The following is a 22,444-nucleotide window of genomic DNA, read 5'->3' on the forward strand; positions in this document are numbered from 1 at the left end:
ACTTTGGCTACAATTTTATTCGTGAGGTTAGTTTTTATTTATTATATTTATTTTTAATATATTATTTGCATTTATATAAGCACATACTAATGCAATTTAAAAGTAATTTAATAGTTTATACAAATTTATAGAAGCTTATACAAGAAAATAAATCAATAATTATATGTGATGATTGATAATTATTTTTTCAGTTCATCGTAGGAATGATTAGTATTATGATTTTTATGGTGCAAATTGATTCTTCTCCCTTATCTCGAATTTTAATTTCGAGAACGAGTAATGAAACCTGTTATGTGTAAATGGGAAGGACATGTAATTTAGAAAGTTTTACGTATTAGCCTTCAAACTTATTATTTAATATCCGTATACTTCTACTTATTTATTATATATATAGTTCAGTGTAAACTACTGTTGATAATTATATAAATATTAATTTAATATTATTATGTTATATTATTATATTAAAATATGCATTTTTACATTTATTGATTTATTTTATTAATTTGTATTATGTGGCATTTATATATATATGTGTATGTCTTAAATAATAATTTCTTAAGATTTATGATACATTTTTTAAATTTGAATTAAAATTTTCTTAACATTTATAGATTACATTTTATTAATTATCCAAGTAATATAAGAAACGTTTATTTAAAAACTTTTTCTTTTTATATAATAAATTTAGTATTGATTACGAAGACATTAAATTTTTTGTTACATTTTCAATTCATTAAAAAATTTCTTCTTATTTACTTATTATAATTCTACTGACAAGTTAAATATTAACTGAGATGGCTATCTTAAGCTAGAAGCTGTTTGTCAATTATTGACATTAATGGGTATTGTCCAGCAATATTCATTAACTACTTTATTATATATGTATGATTATAAAGTTAAACAATTTAATACATAACGTTCTTTAATAAACTAGTTTTACTATATATTATTCCATTATTGTTATAAATAAATAACACATAACTGGCTGTACTAAAAATAGCTGGCCGAATAAATTTGAAAAGATATTTCAGTTCAAAGATATGTCAATTTGGTTCACGAATTATTGAGAGTAATATGATTATAATGACTATCATAAAACAGGCATTATATCCTTCGCTTTTAATTGATTAGTTTTCAGTTTACTCTCTAAAGAAACTGTTTTTATAATTTAGCATTTAAATAAACTTACTTATGCTCCAACTGACAGTCATCGATACCGTCAAATATCTTTTGCTGTAAAAAATAAAAAAATATTTATACTCAGTCTTAATTGTATTCTTTTTTTCACCACTAAGGAGAATCCAGATAAGTGTTAAAATTTTTGTAAATTTTATTATTGCGTGTGTGTGTGTGTGTGTGTACCTAAACTCTTACATACTATCAACTACAGCCTATCTTAAATTATTAATTTTTACATGATGTAATTAATGAATTTATTATATACTTAACAGACATTTTATACTTAACAGACAGGTGGCGAAGAAATTAAAAATAATGGCTAGTACAATTTGCGATTACCTCAATTATTAGTGTTTAATATTTTAACGATGTTAATGCAATGATCTAATTTAGCTTTCATTATCTGATGCTAGCATACTATATTACTTTCAATTCAGATCAAATAATTAACATAGGAAATTGATTAAAAATGATATAGTATATTAACGATATTTATTACGATATGTATCATAATATTTATTATGATATTTATTAACAATATTTGTTAATATGAGTGTTATATGGATACATTTAATATCTAACAAAAAGATACAGAAAGTAAAAAAACTGAAAATAGTTGCTAACACATTGTGAATATCGATTATTTTAACAATGTATATATACATATATTATTTAATATCTCAACGAATCTAAAACAACGATATAATCAAGCGTCTTATCATGCTGAGAAATGTAACATTAACATGCTATACCATTTTTAATTTGAAATTTAATAGTTAACTTAAGAAATTGCGAGAGTTTGCAAAGATGATTGATACAATAGAAAAGGCTTTACATCTTTTTCACTTAATGGCTTGTTTTCTTATTTGTGGAATTTTTAGATATAACTTGGATTATTCAAGATTTCTTGAGCATTTTTTATATATTAACTGTGTGGAGTGTTTGCGCTTTTTGTTATATGGTGATTTTCTCTGCATCGAATCGCATATTTAAAGGCTTGATATTTACTTTCAGTTCATCGTAGAAATTATTAGTATTGTGATTTTTATAGTGCAAATGGATTCTATTTCTTTATCTCGAGTTTTAATTTTAAGAAAAAATAATGCAACATGTTTTGAGTAAATGAAAAATAATTATGTAATTTATAGAAGACTTGTATGTAGTATCCTTCCAACTTATTATTTGATATCCGTTCACTTCTAATCATTTCAAAGTTAGTTATAAACTACTGTTGATAATTATATAGACATATTAATTTAATATTATTATATTAATTACGCATTGCCATATTTATTGACTTATTTTTTAAATTTATATTATGTAATATTTTTTATATATGTCTTAAATAAAACTTTTTAAATATTTATAGATCACATTTTTATTGATTATTCAGATAATATAAAAAATATCTATTTTAAGATTTCTTTTTTATAATAAATTTGCTACTAATTACAAGGACGTCATATTTTTTATATTGTTTTTAATTTATTAAAAAATGTTGCTTCTTGTTTATTTATCATAATTTTACTGACAAACCAAACTGATTAAGTGTATAATAACTTAATTTTAAGATAAAAGCTTTGCGAATCATTGGCTCTATATTGTTCAACAATGTTAAACGACTTTTAATGTAAAATTATGAAATTAAGTAATATAATATATAACGGTCTTTCTAATGCATTATATATTTCTATTACAATATTATTCTATTATTGTTTTAAAAAATAAGTAATATATAGCTAACTATAGCTACATATATATAAACTAAAAATAATGGCTGACACATTGTGTAAATATTGATTAGCTTAACTATTACTGTTTAATATTTTAACGACGTTAATGCAACGGTCTAAGTATAAATTGTCATACTAATGTTAGTATGTCATATTACTTTCTCGTGTATTTTACGTTCTAGTGTATCTTCAATTGCGGATCTAATAGTTAACATATGTGAGAGTTTACAAATATGGTCGATACAATAGAAAAAGCTTTAAATCTTCTTCACTTAGTAGCTTGTTTTCTTGGTTGTGAAATTTTTAAACATAACTTGGATCATTCAAAACTTCGCTTAAGCATCTTCTATATACTAATTGTGTGGAGTATTTACGCTTGCACCTTTTATTATACAGTGATTTTCTTTGGACCAAATCGTATATTTACAGGCTTTTTGGACTTTTTCGGATTAATGACAAATTTTTTTGTAATCATAATATCTATAATCATCACCGTTCGTGACCACAAGGTACATTCTTTTTTTTTATGTAAATGTTTTATTGTAACTTTAACAGTGCAATATTTACAGTGGAATTAATAGCACGTAACATTACTTCTCTAAATTAGAACAATTTTATTTAGTTATTTGCTAAATTTATATTAATTCTATTTAATTAAGTCAAATTAATATTAATTAAATATGAAATAAATAATGTATTTATTAATTTATATATAATTACGTGCTTATATATGAAACAAAATTTTGTTTTTAAAATACATTTTTTACTTTTATTAAATCGTTGGAACATTAAAAATTCTATATTTAATAGTAATAATAATAATATATTTAGTATTAATATATTTAGTATTAAAAAGTTTTAAGGTATATACATGTTACATATATCGTATAATATTTAATGAAATTTTTATTAAAAGTTTATTTTATTAAAAATTATTATTTATCAAACACATCAATATATATTTTTAAAAAATGTTGATATGTATTTAAAAAAAGTGCATATATCATTATATATTTTTCTGTCTTTTGTTATTCTTAGAAATTTCTTATGTGTATAAGAAATCTCAGTTTCGTAGACGATACGTTGGAACAGCTTGGAACACCCAAGGAATATTGTAAAATGCGAAACTCGATAAAATATATGCTGATTGTATGGTTTATAATGGTTTGCATAATATGGGTAACTGACTTACCTTGGGACATAGAGGAATTTCAAGATATGAGAGCCATAATTATTCCCATTATTTTAAATTATCCTTTCTATCTCAACACCTTCATGGATATAATATTTATATTTCTTGTAAGGTTTGTAAAAACAATTTTTGTTTTAAATTATATAGGTAACTTTGAGAAGTCTGAATATAATTCAGCCCAATTTTTTAAATCTATAAATTATATCTTTAAATTATAAAAGTGCTATGTAAAAGAAATATATAAGTATATATAAAAATATATATAAATATATATAAATTAAATAAATTGTATTCTCTATTTGTACGTGTGTGTTATATAAGGCTCTATATAATCAGCATTTATGTAAAAAACTATAACAGGTATTTATTTAAAACAACATAATTTTTTAATCTAGTATGCTAATCCAAAAGTTAGTGATGCACTGTTATTTTTGTCATATTATTTCTATAATGTTATGAGAAATAAACAGGAAATAGTAATCAAAATCTTTTAACATTTCTCTCTTCTTTTCTGTCTAAATTACAGATATATTGGTACTAGGTTGAATAAAATTAATGATTATATTGGACAATTAGCAGAAACTAAAAAGTATGGATTGAGATGCACTTGGAAAAAGCCTCTTGTTACTCGTTACAATATCCGTAGCGATGAAAATCGTGAGCATGTATTGTGGACTGCAATGTAAATTGATATATCCTACAATAAAAATAAAATTAGCAAAGTTGAACACATTTTAACAAAAAAAGACCATTTTTATTAATTTAAAAGTATATAAATATTTTCAGTCTTATTGTATTAGAGTTTCTTTTACACAACGTTTTTAAATTAATTTGTGACAGTTTTGTACGTATATACGTACCTATTAAAAAATATGTAATTTTACAAATATAATTGCAAATTTACTACGTAATGTAACTATAAACTATAAAATAATGTAACTATATTAATTTTGTTTTCCTTTATAACAAAATATTTATTTTGATGAAAGTAATTATATTAAATATATATCTGAGATCGTACTTAATTCTAAATAAATGGACAAACATTGCACGCATGTAGTTCTTAAAAAAGGGATACATTATTTTAATGTTTTAATATAATTATTTACTTATCAATATAACATCTTTCTAGGCATCTTCATTTGGAGCTTTGCCGAATAGCCCGCAATATAAATAGTATTTACGGAATGCGAATAACATTGCAGATGTTTTCCTATTTCATTATTTTGACCACAGTATGCTATGGTCAATACAATATGATGTTATGTTTTGAACGAATTTATCGAAATAATGTCCCTTTAGAAACTAAACTAATAATAGTAATTTATGGTAACATATGGTGCGCCATATACGTGACAAAATTAGTAACATTGAATTATATTTGCGAAAACGTTAGTGCCAAGGTGAGTTTTTAAGTAATTTTTAAATAAATTGTAAAAAAGTATTTTTTCATAATTCGCCTAATACAATACTTAACCTTTTTAGAATAAATGTTAGAACCATTTTAATAAAGTATTTGAATCAAAAATGTGAAATAGAAGTAAATAATTTTTCAAAATTTTTTATAATAAATCTTTCTTCTTTATAATACGCACACAATTGCAAATTTATTTATATAATATTTATTCATATAAACGTACAATTTTCGAAACTCGTACAATTAATATAAATAAAGATACAATTATAATAATTTATTTGTAAAATTAATTTTATAAAATTTTTAGGCGGAGAAGACCAAGGACATGATCTATAAATTGACTAACCTTGTCTATTTTGACCAAATACGTGAAGATGTAAATTTCCTATTTTATAATCTTCCAATTTTAATCAATCTTTATTATGAATTTTAAATAAAACTTTAGAGAAAGAATCCGACCTCAATGACCTTGATCTTGATATATATTGTCAAGGATATTGTCCCGAGTATCTTCCAAAAAGTTTTAAGTATTGCTTCTTATTTATAGAAAAATTATTAACAAGAAAAGTTTACTAAATAGTAATTTTTCTGACACTATCTACATTTAATAGAGCATACTTATTGTTAGTAGATTTATTTACTCATATGTAGTAAACCGAATGCTTGAACAGAGAAGGAGCTTTTTTCTCCTGTCCTATGTACGTGGTATTAGAAAAATTACGTACTATTTGGTAATTTTTTTTATTAATACATTTTTTGTAAATAATATTTTTGATTTTACACAAAGAGCAACATCTAAATTTTTTTGGAGAATACTCAGAACAATGATCTTGATGAGAAATGTCAGGGTCAAGGTCATTAGCACTAGGTTCGTTTTCCTAAAGTTTTACTGAATTTTTAAGTAATATTTATGTTACAATGCAGATTTATCAGTTTGTTTTGCAATTATCACTTCAGCCGTTAAAGTTCAGTGGAATGGGCTTGTTTTACTTCGGCTACAATTTTATTCGTAAGGTTAATTTTTAATGTTATTTACAATTATGTAAGCACATACTAATGCAATTTAAAAGTAATTTTTAAGTTTGTCCAAGAAATTGTACCAATAATTATATTTGATATTTTCTTTCAGTTCATCGTAGGAATTATTAGTATTGTGATTTTTATGGTGCAAATGGATCCTTCTCCCTTATCTCAATTTTTAATTTCGAGAAAAAATAATGCAACATGTTATGAGTAAAAGGGAAAAATAAGTAATTTAAAAAACTTTTACGTAATATTCTTCCAACTTATTATTTAATATCTGTATACTCCTAATTATTATATAGTTGAGTATAAACTACTGTTGATAATTATATAGATATTAATTTAATATTATTATATTATAATATTCATAATATATTAATTATGCATTTCTACATTTATTGATTTATTTTATTAATTCGTATTGTATGACATTTATATATACATATATATATATATATATATATATATATATATATATATATATATACATGTATGTATATATGTCTTAAATAATATTTTTTTAAGATTTATAGAATACATTTTTAAAATTTTAATTTAAATTTTTTTAACGTTTATAGATTATATTTTATTGATTATCAAGTAATATAAAAAACATTCATTTATAAAATTTTTTTAAATAATAAATTTGGTATTGATTACGAAGACATCAAATTTTCTATATTATTTTTAATTTACTAAAAAATCTTGTTTACTTTTCTATCGACAAATAAAATATTAACTAATGACTTATCTTAAGCTAAAAGCTTTTTGTCAATCATTAGCGGAAATATTGTTCAGCAATATCGATTAACTATTTTATTATATGTATACATATGTTTGATTATGAAGTTAAAAAATATAATACATAACGCTATCTTATATATTTTACTGTATATTATTCTACTATTTTGATAATTAAATTATATAATATATAGCTAAATAGCTAGCTGAATAAGTTAAAAAAATATGTCAGTTTGCTTCACGAATATCGAAAGTAATGTGATTATGGTGATTACCTTAAAACAGGCATTATATTTTTTGCTCTTGATTTATTCCGTTTTTTGGTTTACTCTCCAGCAAAACTTTGTTTTTATAATTTGGCATTTTAAACTTATTCGAGATATTTGCCAACTGGCAGTCGCCGATCTAGGATGGTACCGTTGAACATCTTCTGTCGTAAAAAATCCGAAAATATTTGTACTTTGCGCTAATTGTATTCTTTTTTTCACCACTAAGGAGAATCAAGGTAAATAAAACTTTTTAAATTTATTTGTGTGCATGTGTAAGCCTTAGCTTTCTTATATGTACTGTTAATTATATTTAAGCCTACTTTAAATTATTAATTTTTACATGACGTATATATGTTAAGAGAATATGAATTTTCAGAATATAATTTTTTTTTTAAAAATCCGTCTGTTTTTTAGGTATGGTAGCCACTTGCACTATGAAGATTATAAACGTTGAAATTGTCAGGAAGAACTAAAAACATATGTAAATTAAATACATTATTATATACATATTATATTATATACATATATAATACATTATTGTATAATTCTGCATTTTTTTATATTAATGTAATTTCTATTAAACAACAAAATACAATAATAAAGATATAATGAAAGATGTAATAAAAATTTACGATCTAATTTTTTATAGTATAATGTGAAAATAAAAAAAATAAAAAATGATAAATATAACCAACCTTTCGTAGAAGGCTATTGTCAAAATAAAAAAGACCCAGTCCTGTGAATTTCAGCGGATGATATACTTGTAAAGAAAATTGATCTGCGCACATATAGAAATAATTATTAAAATGTAAACAATCTTAGTTAATTTACTTTTATTATACTAAAATATGTTTTATCTCGTTATAAACATCAGCATACCGAAGAAAATCTGTCAATTGATGAATTATTTTTTCTATTTTGTTAGCCTGAAATCGATAATTTATTATCAATAAATAAATATAAATATTAAATTTGCAGGAATTTACCTTAGCGCTAACGTTCTCGCAGATATAATTTAAGCAAAAGAGTTTAACTACGTGCAACGTTATCGAGAAACACACACTAATCCAAGTGAGCGGCGAAAATACATAGTGACCTTTCGTTTGTATATGCATAATAATATATTTACATATTCTTGTCAAATATATTAGATAGGATACTATTTCCACAGTCAGTTGAAGTCCAAAAATTACATTCAATTCACGAGCTATTTGACACAATTCTAAATGGATATGCCTATCAAAGAATAAAATTTATTAATGAAGAAACGGAAAAACAAACATGATGACGATATGGAGAAATCATTTTCTTATTGTTTGGATAAATTAAATTTTTTCTATATGGAATGCATTATTTTAATTAATAGATTATATTTAAATCAATGTTTAGCTCAGCATATATTTTTTTTATTCTGATTTACATTGAGGTCCATAGTATGAGCTTGTATTTATTAGTATGAATGATACATCCACGAGTCAATACGGATTTTCTCCATATCTCAACCCATACTCTTTTTTAATCAAAAGACATTTAATGTGCTCGTTTAGCTTATCAAATCTAATACCAATATACCTGTTACAAAGAAAGAACAATTGTATAATAATTAAAATATATAAAGGATTGATTATACATAGTATAATTATTCGAAATAAAAATGAATCTACGGTAAAATGTTTTAGTTTGCAAAATAAACATAAAATACATTTCTCCTTTTTCGAAACATTTTTACTAAAAAGTATTAAATTCCTTTCTTCTAAAAAAATATAATCTATTTTAGTATATTATTTTTTCAGGAATAAGACACTATTTTATAAAATACATATGTTTTTAAGATAATAAAAAACTAGACAGAGTTATAATGCTGTAATATAATACAAACCACAGGAAAGTCATAAATAATAAATCCGCAAACATGTTGACGTGATAAATATGATTTATAATGTAAGGTAGAATTATGCACCGATAATCCTTCGTTGCGTAGAACCACCAAATGCTATCAGATGTATTCACTATATATATATATACACACAACCCATACTATTAACACTCTTTTTGCATATGCATGTAACTGTCGATATATTATGGGAGTGCCTAATTCTTTTAACGTGTCGTCCACAGCAGCAAGTCTCTTTATGAATATTCGAAATCTTTAAATAATTAAACAATTCAGAAACTAAATGTTTTTAAATTAATTTTATAATAACAAATATTAAATTTTATAATAAATAATAAATTTTAAATTTTAAATTATTTTTAATTTTTGAACCTTTTAAAGATGATATCTTCTTTTATTACGTAAAGTATTATATTTCTGTTACAAGTCACAAGATGTACACGTATACCTTGTCTTGATATACACGCGTAATAATGGATATAATAGTAGCAAAAATGCCAGTATATGAATTATAGTAGAAGTTGACTGAAACCATATTTCTGCCTTAAACGTCGTTACTACATAATAACAAAAACACGCATAAGCGACCCATACTGTTATATTATAAAAAATACTTAAATAAAGTTTCTTTGGAGAATAGACACGGATATACAGCCTTTTCTAAAGTATTTGCCATAGTTACTAGGAGGGTCTGTCGCAAACTAACATAGATCTATTCGAACTTATTTGATTGAAATATTTATTAAAACAATAGAATAATAGTTCAATTGTCAAATGCACTAACGTTATGTATTATTTAATTCTTCTATACACAATGACGTAGTCGATTGATGTCAAACAGTATTAGTATGTAAACAGTCTAATAATGATATCGTTATAATTTTTATTGTTGTTCAATTAATATAATATAATTCATAAAAATAATCTTGATGCATAGGTATTAGACGTCTTGTGCAACGTTAGTTTGATGAGGCGCTAATTATATTGCTTTTTTAACCATATTCAGATCTAACAATTATTTTTAATTGCACCATAATAATTAGAAACTTTGCAATCGTCATGCAAAACTGGAAAAAGATTTTAATCAATTAACTTTTATTGAATATAAAAACAATATTTTATTAAAAATATCAATAAATTAATTAATTAAAAATCGAAACCATTACACTTCTTGTAATAGTGGAAAAAAGTTTTGATAAAAAATATTAAAAAATTTTCTCTGAATTTTTATAAATAATGTTATACATAACGATATAAAATGGTAAGAAAAAGAGATAATTGCAAAAATAAACCTTTCGAAGTAAGTCATTGCCAAAGTAGAAAAGACCCATTCCAGTTAATTTCATTGGATGATGCATTACTTGCAAAGCAAATTGATAAATCTGTACACAAGAAACGTTATTACACTTTAAACAATTTACTTTATTTATTTCACAATTTACTTGTTGCTATAAAGATTTTTTTACCTCCATCCAAATGTCTGCATATCGAATAGAACTTGTCAGTTGGTGAATCGTTTTATTAATTTTGTTAGCCTAAAATTTAAATAGAATTTATTACATCAAATATATATTTTTATTAAAAACTGCGCTTTATTTTACCTTAATTGTGACACTCTCGCACATATAATTTATTGTCCATAGCTTCACTAAAAATAAAGAAGTCCATAGAACGATACTAAACCAGGTATATACTTGTATCTCTTTTTGATTTCCAGTCATTAGTATTGAATAAATATAATAGCACAATGTTGTTATTAACAAAAGATAAGACGTCATCTTTATAGTTATATGCGTTCCAAAGATTGAGTTCAACTCCCGAGTAAGACGACATAATTCTAAATGAAGCTGCCTGTTGAAGAATACATCATATTGTTACGAAAAAACATACAGATGACAACCCATATAATTTGAACAATTTTCATAGTTTTTATAATTTTACTGCTCTTATAATTTTTAGAAATAAAGTTTTATTCATATTACAATATCAAGTTTGCACTCGATAATTTAATCAAATATATGCAAATTTACATTGTAGTCCACAATGTTTGCTTGCAATTATCAATGCATAAAGTATTTCGACGAAGAGTTATTACAGATTTTTTCCATGTACATCTCAGCCCATGCTCCTCTTTCATCAATAAACATCGTACATGTTCATTTATTTTGTCAAATCTAGTACCGATATACCTATATTGCAAAGAATTCTCAAAAATTATGTATTATATAGCCAAATCTTTGACTTATATATATTTAAAAAGCAAGTTTTTTAATAATCTTTTTTATTAAAAAAATGTTTGTATCAAACAAGCGACAGCAACTTTTTTATAAATTTTTGCTAAAAATGTGGAAAAATATCATTTTAATATAATAATTATATATAATTATTTTAATAAATTACAAAAACGGTATTGGCTTATAAAGATAAAAAATATAAATAAATATGCATTAGTTCAGATTATATGCATATCTTAGATTCATATTTGTTTCATTTTATTACTTATCAGATATGTGTGTACATACATCTAAAGTATGCATATTGTAAAATCTATATACAACGTATAAAGTTATATGTATATTATAAATATACTTTTACTATACAAACCATAAGAAAAAAATAAATAATAAGTCCAGAAATGTATTGACGTGAATACAACAATTTAATATATGAGATAAAAACAATCCCCAAGAAGCCGTTTTTTTCTTGTTCAACCAATATATTATGTCATAAAAATTTATAGCAAAGCTGTGAATGATCCAGCCGATTATCACTAATTTTGTCAACATATGGATCTTTCGATATATCTTTAATGTGCCGAGTTTTTCCAAAGTATCATCCACTGCAGCAAGTCTTATTATACACATTTCAAATTTCTAAAACCATATTAGAGACAATTAAAAATTTTTGCATTTGCGAAAGTATTATGCTTTTATGATGTAAAAATAATTACGTTAAGACATTTAAAATCTTTAAGGACATTATATATGTGTTTAGTCTTTATTTGTAAAAAGATTTAATTTACACAGAATCGCGACACACACACTACAAATACACATATGACACACTCTCTCACTTATGCACACACATTGTGAGAATTGAAATAAAAATTACGATTAAAAACATTGTTAGATTATAATTAATATTGTGAAATATATAAATTTAATATTTTAATATAAATATTTCAAAAATAATTGCGTATGTGTACCTTTTGATAATAAAAATTTGTAATTATAGTTATAAACAAGGAAAAGATGTTAATCATTGAAACAACCATACTAATAGAGGTAGAATATATTACTTTTAATGTAAAAAAATTCAAAATATAAAAAAGGAAATAACCGTAAGCGAACCAAATTATTAAAGAATATAGAATGCTTGAGTATATGATCCATCGCATCTTTAATTTTGATTGTTTTATAGAACAGACACCTAAACCCATAATAAAACACATTATAAAAAAAGGACGTAAAGCTTGTTGAATAGTGATCGTCACCATACTCATTACTACCACATGGCCAAACTAACACTATCTGTTCGAACTCATTTGTTAGATGATTTGCAATTGCGTCGAAACATAATGAAATAGCTAATTTTAATAATTGTAATATACTTTTATTTTTCCAGCACTTATATATATTAAAATGATTGATTTTCTTTAATAAGCAAAAAAAGAGATAAATCTTTCATACTAATTATGAAAATAATGTTGCTAATTCAGTTTCGTGTATATAATAATATTAAATAATAATCTTCTAATATAAAGTGGTTTTTATTATCGTGTTCTATATTTTATACACATATAATAATACTGACATATATGATAAAATAAAAAATGACATACAACGCTGTATTTTAATATTAATTTAATTTGTAATAATAATGTAATAATATAATAAAAATAGAAAAAAACAAACAAAAATGTTTTTAATATTTGTAAAGATGTAACTATATATTTCTGTTTACAGATTTTTTCTATTAATTTTTTACTTGCTTTTATACTTCTGAAGACTAGTATAATATTTTATTAATGTGAAATATAAATTATTAAAGTACGGAATTTGTAATTTTCTATGAGAAGTAGTGTTCTTTTCAGACGGACAGAGAGGTCAAAAATATATTAATGTGTTCCAGAAAAAAATAACAGAAAGAGAACTATTATAAAATAGAGCTTTGTGGTTAAGACAAATATGTATCTATTTATTTATTTATTTATTTCTTTTTTATGATATTTTCTAATTTTATAAAACTTCCAATTTTAAAATTTTAACCTAAGTTTTATAATAGTTTAAGTTGTATAAGTTTTTACTAATTTAAATTAACAATATAAGTTTATACAAGTTTACAAAGTAGCTTTAGATAGGCAGTGTCAAGACAATTTACAATTTTTGTGTGTTTGTTTCAAATAAGGTTTTGTTTTTATCTTACTGACGTACTGTTAAGAAAATATATATTCTACATAGGAATAACTTATTGATGAAAGGCATAGTTAAATAATGACAAAATTAATTATAAATTATATTCATAATTTACAAGATAGGTATGAATAGAATCAAGAGAACAAAGATTAATGTGTATTGTATTTTTAGTTTTATAATAAGCTACATATTAAAAATTGATAAAAAGAGTAATAAATTTTATCTTGTAAATCTTTAAGTATTAAAAAAAAGATCAAAAACATAGAATAATTTTTAATTTACTTTAGTTATTCTATTATTGACGTTTTAAGTAAAAAATAAATATCTTTTGTATACTTTTCAGTCTAACGCAGAAAAATATTATGATATTTGATATTTGTTAATTGCGCGTCTGCTTTTAATTATGATTACATATGCTTAAATGCAGCGTCTAATTGAGAGAATCGAGGAAAATAATATTAACACATTGGCGGTTAGAGCATTAAGAACATAAATTTTTTAAATTAAAGATTGTACAGAAATGTAAGAAGTATATTTTGTTAAGTAATATTGAGTGTCCCACAAATTACATGGAAAAAAACTTAACTTACAATGATATACGTCAAAATGATAATTTAAAAACATTGTGTTCTTAATGTTCTAACCGCCAATTGTTATTAACGTCTTTAAAATTCAGGGAGTGTTTTTTTCTTTTATGATTTGAATATTAACACATTTAAATAATATAAGAACAATATTAACTAATTAATTAATTAATAATTATTTAATAAGAAATATTAAGGTAAATGTTATATGATTGGATCGATTTGTAGTTTTCGAAGAGAAGTTTTCAGTTTCCTGACATTTGCAATATGATGATTATGAATGTTACAAACCTCATGCAAAACTGGAAACAACATATTAATTTTAATCAACTTTCATTGCATGTGCAATTGAGTTATAAAAACAATTTACAAAAATTTTTTATGTTTATGTTTATGAATATTATATCTATTCGCAAAGTTTGCAACATAAATTTTAGTATTTTGCAAATAAAGTAGTTTTCTAAATTTTTGTAATTTGTGATATAAAAAACGTGACTAAAAGAAACAGAAAAAGTTATAAATGCGAAAATAAACCTTTTGGACAAAGTTGTTGCCAAAGTAGAAGAGACCCATACCAGTAAATTTCAACGGACGATGCATTATTTGTAAAGTAAATTGGTACAACTGTTTGAAAATGTATTATTATTTAATTTAAAATAATTTACTTCAATTTTTACTTTTTGTTACTAACAAAAATATCTTACCTCTTTCCTAATTTTAGCATATCGAAGATTACCTGTTAGTTGATCAATTATTTTACTAGTTTTGTTAGCCTAAAATATTTAAAATTTAATAAAATTAAATTAAATTTTTTTTTAATTTGTCTGATTTTACCTTAACACTGACAGTCTCACAAAAATAATTTATAGCGCAGAGCCTCAATATAAAAATGAAACTCCAAAGAAAGTTGCCAAACCATGCAGTTATCGATGCTTCCTCCTGTACTTTCTGTAATAGCATTCCGTACGCATAATGACATAGTGATGTCACGTAAAATAGATAAGATGCCATTTCAAGAACCATCTGCATTCCAAACATTTCATTCAATTCACGAGCAATGCAACATAATTCTAAATGAAGCTGCCTGTTTAGAAATTTTGTTACATAAAAATTGAGAATTTACAGAAAATATTTAATCTCATGATTATCGTTAATTATTTTATTGTAAAATAACATCGAATAATTAATCTGTGCAAATAGATATTGATTTACATTAAGCTCCATAACACTCGCTCGTAATTATCAGTATACCGATAAACAGTGATTACTGGTTTCTTCCATTTATTCCTCAGTCCATGCTGTTCTTTCACTAGTAAATATTTCATATGTTCGTTTATCTTGTCAAATCTATTATTTATATACCTGTGTTATATAGAAAATGCTTTGAAAATAGTATAATCTTTTACTTTTATTTGAATATATCGATAAGTTTTTAGAATAAAAATAATTTAATTTTTTTCAATTAGTTTTATATTTAGTGACATATAAAATATATATATATACATTATTTATCTTCAGAAGAAACTTTATAAATGCTTAGCAAAAATATTGAAAAAATGTTATTTTTGTGATTATATTTTACTTATTAAAAAAAGAACTAAAAAAGAAAATAGAAATAGTAGACATTTAATTTATAAAGAATAAAAAGTAACAACAAATACATAAATACACAATTAATTTTTTTAAATAAATAAATACGATAAATATACAAACCATAAAAAGATGATAAATATTGAATCCATGAATATGTTGATATGAATAAAGTGATTTATTAGATGAGGTAAAATATATATCCAAAAAGAAGTTTCTCCTTTGTTCAACCACCATAATGTGTCGTAAAAATTCAAGATAAGGCTACAAGTAATCCATGCAATTATCACTTTTTTCGACAACATGTGTATCTTTAAATATATTTTTGAAGTTCCCAACTCTTCCAAAGTATTGTCCACGGCAGCAAGTTTCTTCATAAATATCTGAAATCTCTAAAATAATATTAGACAACGATTTAAAAGACACACACAATGCAAATATTATTCTTTATGATATAAGATACGTATATGTGTAGACTGTTTAAAAAATGAATAAGTTATAAAATAAAATATATTAATATCAGATCGAAATCCTATATTAAAAGTTACGGAAGCATATAATTATTATTTTAATGTTGTAATATAATTAATATATAATTAAATATAAATATATATATATATATATATATAATACTTTTATTTAAAAATATACACATAATTATATACCTTGTCATAACATATATTAAGAATTACGGACATGATTACGACTATTATGTTAATCCCCGTAACAATTATCATATTATAAGTCCGATATAATGATATCAGTGAATGAGGACTTATTAGATAATATAAAAAATACCAAAAAATGAACCATGCTGTTAAAGAATATAGAAAACTTAAATATATAATACACTTCGGCCTGGATTCTTTTAAAGGATAGACACCTAAGCCGATAATAAAACACGTAATGAAAAGAGGTCGTACGGCCTGTTGGATCGTGGTTGTCATTGTCATTGCAAAATAATACTGTTGATCAATTTGCCTCATTTGTCAAACTCACTTATGGTATTCATGCGCATTTCAATTACGACAATTCACAATATTAATAATTTTTTCATAATTATCATAATATATTCTTTTTAGCACTTACGCACATTAAGATAATCAACTCGCTGAAGAATATATATCTTTTATAAAAGATGATTTATTATTAAACATGTTGCAACTAAAACTATTGACATTTTGACTTTGTAATAAAATAGTAATACAATTACGAAGAGAAAAAGAAAAGAGACAAAAAAATATTTATAACGTTTATGAAGATACAAAAGAATAGTTTTATTATAAGATATATATATATATATATATGTATATATATATATATATATATATATATATTATAATAAGATATATATATATATATTATAATAAGATATATATATATATATATATATAATAATAAGATATATATATATTATTACAGCGTAGAAATATATTATATATGTGTTAAGATTTTATACAGTAAGTTTTTTCACAATCAGATAGACAAGGTTGAGACGCGTTAAGACAATCCATGTGCAATTATTTTTGTTTTCATCATTATGTCAGTTTTAAATAATATTTTATTTCTAACTTTATATATGTACTAAATATTAACTAATTATTACTAGTAATATAACGTATCTTAAAGCAATTTATTGATAATAAGCATGTGTCTAATAATAATAAAATTGAATTCGCAAAGTGTTCAGAATAAAATCAAACTTCAAAAATACATACTCATATTTACCGCCATTTTACAACAATGTTTTGTCTTTTAATTAATTCTGTTGAAAATTAATAATCAATTTAAAAAATTAATTTAAATATTTATTTTTAACTATTACAAAATATTGTAAGCTTAAAATTGTTTTTGTTTATTTTTAATGTTTTGTTGTTAACAATTAGCAGCATAATAAATGTGCTTATTGTAAAATTTAGTCTAGCCATCCAAAAATATTTACATAATTGATTTGGAGTTTGAAAAAAAAATTATGGTGTAATAAAATTGTTTTTTATATATATATATATATATATATATATATATACGTATATGTGTACGTCTTTTTTAAATAATTTTTGTCTTACTTAATCAGTATAATTACAACAAATAATTTTTATTTTTTTAAACATTATTTCTGGCGTTATAATGTACTAAGTTAATTATTCCTTCTTCAGAAAAAAATTTCAGACATTTGCACCATGATAATCACTAATGTAACAATTGTCAAACAGAACTGGAAAAAACATAAATATTTCCAATTAACTTTTACAATGTAGAGAAAAACATTTTTTAAAATACAGTGTAAAGTAAATTCAAAAGTTTAATATTATACATATATAATATCTAATAGAAAAATATATTAATACCAAATCTTATATTAAAAGGAATTTTCTTAATTTTTCTGGTCAATTAATGTAATAAATTAATGTAACATACTTAACAATAATGTGTGTTAATAGAAAATTGATAGAAAAAGATAATGCAAAATTAAACCTTTTGGAGAAACTTGTTGCCAAAGTAGAAAAGACCCATTCCAGTAAATCTCAGGGGAGAATGTATTGCTTGCAAAGTGAATTGATATATCTACGAACAAAGTATTATTTAAATTTAAATATTTTATTTATTTATATTTTTTGTTGCTATAATAAAAGAAAATCTTTTACCTCTTTTCTGACACTAGCATATTCAGAAGTATTTGTCAAATAATGAGTTATTTTGTTAATGTTGTTTGCCTAAAACATTTGGAGTTTATTATTATTAAACATCTATTTTTTGCTTACAAATTATATGACATTTTACCTTAACACCGACACTTTCACAAATGTAATTTACAGTGCAAAGCCTTGCCACAAAACTGAAAGTCCACAAAGAAATGCCAATCAATGCGCTTTTTATTATTTCCTCTTGTTGTTTCTTTACTAACATTCCGAATAAATAATAACATAGCTCTATTAAGTAAAATAAATAAGATGCCATTTCGAAAGCCATCTGCGCTCCAAACATCCCATTCAATTCACGAGCAATACGACATAATTCCAAATGAAGATGCCTATTACAAAACAAACTTCATTAATGTTTGTAAAATAAAAAATTTATAAAAAATAGTTTTGATAATTTATCGTTTATTATTTTATTATTTGTTTAGTATTAAATCAATATTAATTTACGCAAATATATGTATACCGATTTACATTAAGGTCCACAACACTCGTTTATATTTTTCAGTGCATGAGCTAATATATGTATGAAAGATGAGTGGTTTCTTCCATCTATTTCTTAGTCCATAATGCTCATTCATTAAAAAATGTTGCATATGCTCGTTTATTTTGTCAAATCTGTTACCTATATACCTGTATATATAAATAATATTAGAGAAATTTTAGGATCTATGGCGAAAACTTTACAAAAAAGAGAAAGGGAAAGAGAAAAAAGAGAAGAAAGAGAAAAAAAGAAAAAGAAAAGAGAGAAAAGTAAGAGAAAAAGAAAAAATTTTACAAACAAATATATATATATATAATTTTTCTATTTACAAAATTATTTTAGATATTAAAAAATTATCATATTTTTAATTTCAAAAGGAAAGTGTATGGCCAACATGTCCCTCAATTTTTCTTTCGTTGATTTCCAAATTAATTTTGTGATAAAATCAAATATAATTACGAATAGATTACAAATATATATGTAAGTTCAAAGTGCAATTTTTTATCAAAGGTTTCAAAACCGTCCATTTTTTTTAAAACAATAAAAGATTACAATTTGAAACTTACATATTTGCAATTTACTCGTAATTATCTTTAGTCTTATCACAAAATTAAGTAAAATATTGACTAAAGAAAAATTAGGGTACACCAATATAATATAATTGCACTCTCTTTTGAATGTTTTTTTTGAATTATAAATTGTCATCACAGTAGTGAGATTGTATATTTTATCATTTATTATCAATATTGTAGATATTTAATTTAATTATAAATGAAAAATAATTATATACTGATAATTATATAGTAATAGTTGAGTTATTTAATATTATTATAAATGAATAAATAGACTTAATATACAAACCACAAAATGGTGATAAATATTAAATCCATGAGCATGTTGACATGAAGAGGATGATTTAATAAATAAGATATAATGAATGCCCAGGAAGCTGTTTCCTTTCTGTTTACCCACCATATTACATCGTAAAAATTATAGGCATTACTATATACAATCCACGCAATCACTGTTCGTTTTGACCATGTGTACATATTTTGATATATCTTTGGACTACCCAATTCTTCCAATGTATCATCCACAACAGCAAGCTTCTTCATGCATATTCGAAATCTCTAAGATGATAAATTAAGGAACAATTTAAAGAGTATCATGTTTGATAATATTACGTTTCTCCTTATAACATAATACATCTATACAGGGTGTCCCAGAATTCGCGGACACGGAATGCACAGCGTGATTGACCGTGCCAAAAGGAGCAACTTTTTCTTCAGCGAAAATGTCGAGAAAAGTTATTATTTTTTGCTAATTTCCAAATTTTGCTATTTATATATCTCTATGACTCTATGTCTTAAATAAAAATTTTAGTAAAGTAAACTCCACCTAAAATTAACTGAAGAATATAATTGTGAAAATAATCTTTTAATTCTACAAAGTTTGGTTTGCGAAAAACTCATCTTTTTCAATTGCTTACAACTAGAAAATTATTGATGCCTTCACATTTTTGCTGAGAAAAAAGTTGCTTCTTTTGACACGGACAATCATGCTGTGCATTTCATGTCCGCGAATTCTGGGACATTATGTATATAAATTAATCAAGAATCATTTAATATGTGTAAAATAATTTTAGGATAACATAAAAACATGTGCCAATTATTGATATAAATCACGAAACTATAATATACTGTAATTATAACTTTAATGTTTTTTATAGTATAATTAGTAACATTTGTGTGTGATAAATCTAAATAAATATAATATAAAACTATTAATAAAAATATTATGCATGTAATTGTACCTTGTCGTAATATACACTAAGAATAGCGGATGTAATTGTCGCAACTAAATTAATCACCATAACAATTAAAGTAATAGGTTGAAATATTAATACCGATGGAAAAAAATTCAATAAATAATACAAAAAGAAGCAATAAGCGAACCACATTATTAATGAATACAGAATACTTAAATATATATTCAATCCAATTCTCAATGTAGATTTCTTTATAGGATAAACACCTAAACCGATAATAAAATAGGTAATTAAAAGAGGTCGTAAGGCCTGCTGGATTGTGGTTGTCATGGTCATTCCCATCACAAACTAACACTGAACGTTCGTTCAAACTCATTTGTTGTACGTATCGTAATATACGTCATTAATCTGCAATAATAATTTTTTTCTGTAATCTAGATATGTACCTACTACAGCACTTACACATATTAAAATGATCGAGTTACTCTAATGAATGAAAGAAATAATTCATTGAATTTAATATACATATACGCTGCACATTATAAAGACTATTGAAAAAGTGTTGTGAAATATTTCATGTTTCTCTGTTTGATGCAAAAAATTTCAAAGTTGTTCTTGTTAATGTTATATTTTATATAATTTTTGTATTATCAAGTGTCATAATATTTTACAAATAACATATATAATCAAATTTAAAAAGAAGTTATAATAAAATAAGCATCTTCAATAACGCCATTTTTTAATCAATATTTAAATAATAATGTAATATTGTGTGATTAGAAGAAAGAAAAGAAGAAAGGAAAGAAAGAAAGAAAAATAAAACGAGAAAGTTGAAAAACAAAATAGAAAAAAAGAATTGGTAAACAAGAGAAAAAGACAGGCATAATATACTGTAATATACACAAATTTTTATTTTTCAATTTTTGCCTTTATTTTTATTTTTAAAATAAAAAACCGTAATTTTTCAATAATATATATGCGACATAAATTATTATGAGATGTACAATATTAAAAAAATATTAAAATGTAAAGAATTATGCGACAATAGTCCAATTACTTAGATAAGCTATTGTCACTAAAAAATTAAATTTAAAACTAAATAAAAATGTATAATGTATTAATTGTAAAATCAATTATATTTTAAAATGTATAAATATACATATATTGTATTTGTTGCTTAGTATATGTGTCATGTTCGTAAAATTAAATAATTGTTATACTAATATTTCATGTTAAATTTGTTTAAATATTTCATAGAAGAATGAAAAAAAATAAATTATGAAGAAAGATTAACAATAAACTCATACACACATACACACACACACACATATTATATATATATATATATATATATATATATATATATATATATATATATATATATATATATAATACTTTAAATATTTATATTAATTTAAATATATATCTTATTTTGTTTTATAATCTTCTTTTATAC

At 23.3% G+C, this 22,444-nt stretch overlaps 4 protein-coding genes across 4 annotated transcripts; 1 reads left to right on the top strand and 3 right to left on the bottom strand.

Moving 5' to 3' along the window:
- Positions 1–3,178: 3,178 nt before the first annotated feature.
- On the top strand, positions 3,179–7,681 carry LOC140668998 (uncharacterized). Its single transcript, XM_072898390.1, has 8 exons — positions 3,179–3,421; positions 3,951–4,216; positions 4,631–4,786; positions 5,237–5,507; positions 5,829–5,897; positions 6,446–6,535; positions 6,651–6,771; positions 7,665–7,681. The coding sequence occupies exons 1-7, from the start codon at positions 3,365–3,367 to the stop codon at positions 6,756–6,758; spliced, it is 1,017 nt and encodes a 338-aa protein (XP_072754491.1). The 5' UTR covers positions 3,179–3,364; the 3' UTR covers positions 6,759–6,771; positions 7,665–7,681.
- Positions 7,682–10,440: 2,759 nt separating this feature from the next.
- On the bottom strand, positions 10,441–12,087 carry LOC140668818 (uncharacterized). Its single transcript, XM_072898141.1, has 6 exons — positions 12,053–12,087; positions 11,479–11,637; positions 11,050–11,299; positions 10,915–10,983; positions 10,741–10,830; positions 10,441–10,515 (listed from the first exon to the last, which is right to left on the bottom strand). The coding sequence occupies exons 2-6, from the start codon at positions 11,583–11,585 to the stop codon at positions 10,441–10,443; spliced, it is 591 nt and encodes a 196-aa protein (XP_072754242.1). The 5' UTR covers positions 11,586–11,637; positions 12,053–12,087.
- A 2,605-nt stretch (positions 12,088–14,692) lies between these two features.
- On the bottom strand, positions 14,693–16,984 carry LOC140668819 (uncharacterized). The gene is made up of 7 exons (XM_072898142.1): positions 16,703–16,984; positions 16,161–16,429; positions 15,660–15,809; positions 15,282–15,531; positions 15,152–15,220; positions 14,982–15,071; positions 14,693–14,749 (listed from the first exon to the last, which is right to left on the bottom strand). Exons 1-7 carry the CDS (start codon positions 16,982–16,984, stop codon positions 14,693–14,695), a joined length of 1,167 nt encoding a protein of 388 aa, XP_072754243.1.
- A 1,205-nt stretch (positions 16,985–18,189) lies between these two features.
- Positions 18,190–21,144, bottom strand: LOC140668820 (uncharacterized). Its single transcript, XM_072898143.1, has 7 exons — positions 21,034–21,144; positions 20,082–20,350; positions 19,211–19,369; positions 18,819–19,068; positions 18,683–18,751; positions 18,513–18,602; positions 18,190–18,252 (listed from the first exon to the last, which is right to left on the bottom strand). Exons 1-7 carry the CDS (start codon positions 21,091–21,093, stop codon positions 18,190–18,192), a joined length of 960 nt encoding a protein of 319 aa, XP_072754244.1. The 5' UTR covers positions 21,094–21,144.
- Positions 21,145–22,444: the final 1,300 nt, after the last annotated feature.

Source organism: Anoplolepis gracilipes, chromosome 8 (assembly GCF_047496725.1).
Source record: "Anoplolepis gracilipes chromosome 8, ASM4749672v1, whole genome shotgun sequence".
Classification (NCBI taxonomy): Eukaryota; Metazoa; Arthropoda; class Insecta; order Hymenoptera; family Formicidae; genus Anoplolepis; species Anoplolepis gracilipes.

Coding starts and splice junctions, on each gene's coding strand:
- LOC140668820 (XM_072898143.1), bottom strand. CDS start 21,093: ATGGTGATTAATTTAGTTGCGACAATTACATCCGCTATTCTTAGTGTA. Junction 19,069..19,210: donor CGAGTGTTGTGGACCTTAAT/GTAAATCGGTAT, acceptor GTTTTGTAATAG/GCATCTTCATTTGGAATTAT. Junction 18,752..18,818: donor GTGAAAGTGTCGGTGTTAAG/GTAAAATGTCAT, acceptor CAAATGTTTTAG/GCAAACAACATTAACAAAAT.
- LOC140668819 (XM_072898142.1), bottom strand. CDS start 16,984: ATGACAACCACGATCCAACAGGCCGTACGACCTCTTTTCATTACGTGT. Junction 16,430..16,702: donor TTAATATATGTTATGACAAG/GTATATAATTAT, acceptor ATATTATTTTAG/AGATTTCAGATATTTATGAA. Junction 15,072..15,151: donor ATGCTAAAATTAGGAAAGAG/GTAAGATATTTT, acceptor ATTTTCAAACAG/TTGTACCAATTTACTTTACA.
- LOC140668818 (XM_072898141.1), bottom strand. CDS start 11,585: ATGAAAGAGGAGCATGGGCTGAGATGTACATGGAAAAAATCTGTAATA. Junction 11,300..11,478: donor CAAACATTGTGGACTACAAT/GTAAATTTGCAT, acceptor ATTCTTCAACAG/GCAGCTTCATTTAGAATTAT. Junction 10,984..11,049: donor GCGAGAGTGTCACAATTAAG/GTAAAATAAAGC, acceptor TTTAAATTTTAG/GCTAACAAAATTAATAAAAC.
- LOC140668998 (XM_072898390.1), top strand. CDS start 3,365: ATGACAAATTTTTTTGTAATCATAATATCTATAATCATCACCGTTCGT. Junction 3,422..3,950: donor TCACCGTTCGTGACCACAAG/GTACATTCTTTT, acceptor TGTTATTCTTAG/AAATTTCTTATGTGTATAAG. Junction 4,787..5,236: donor CATGTATTGTGGACTGCAAT/GTAAATTGATAT, acceptor ACATCTTTCTAG/GCATCTTCATTTGGAGCTTT.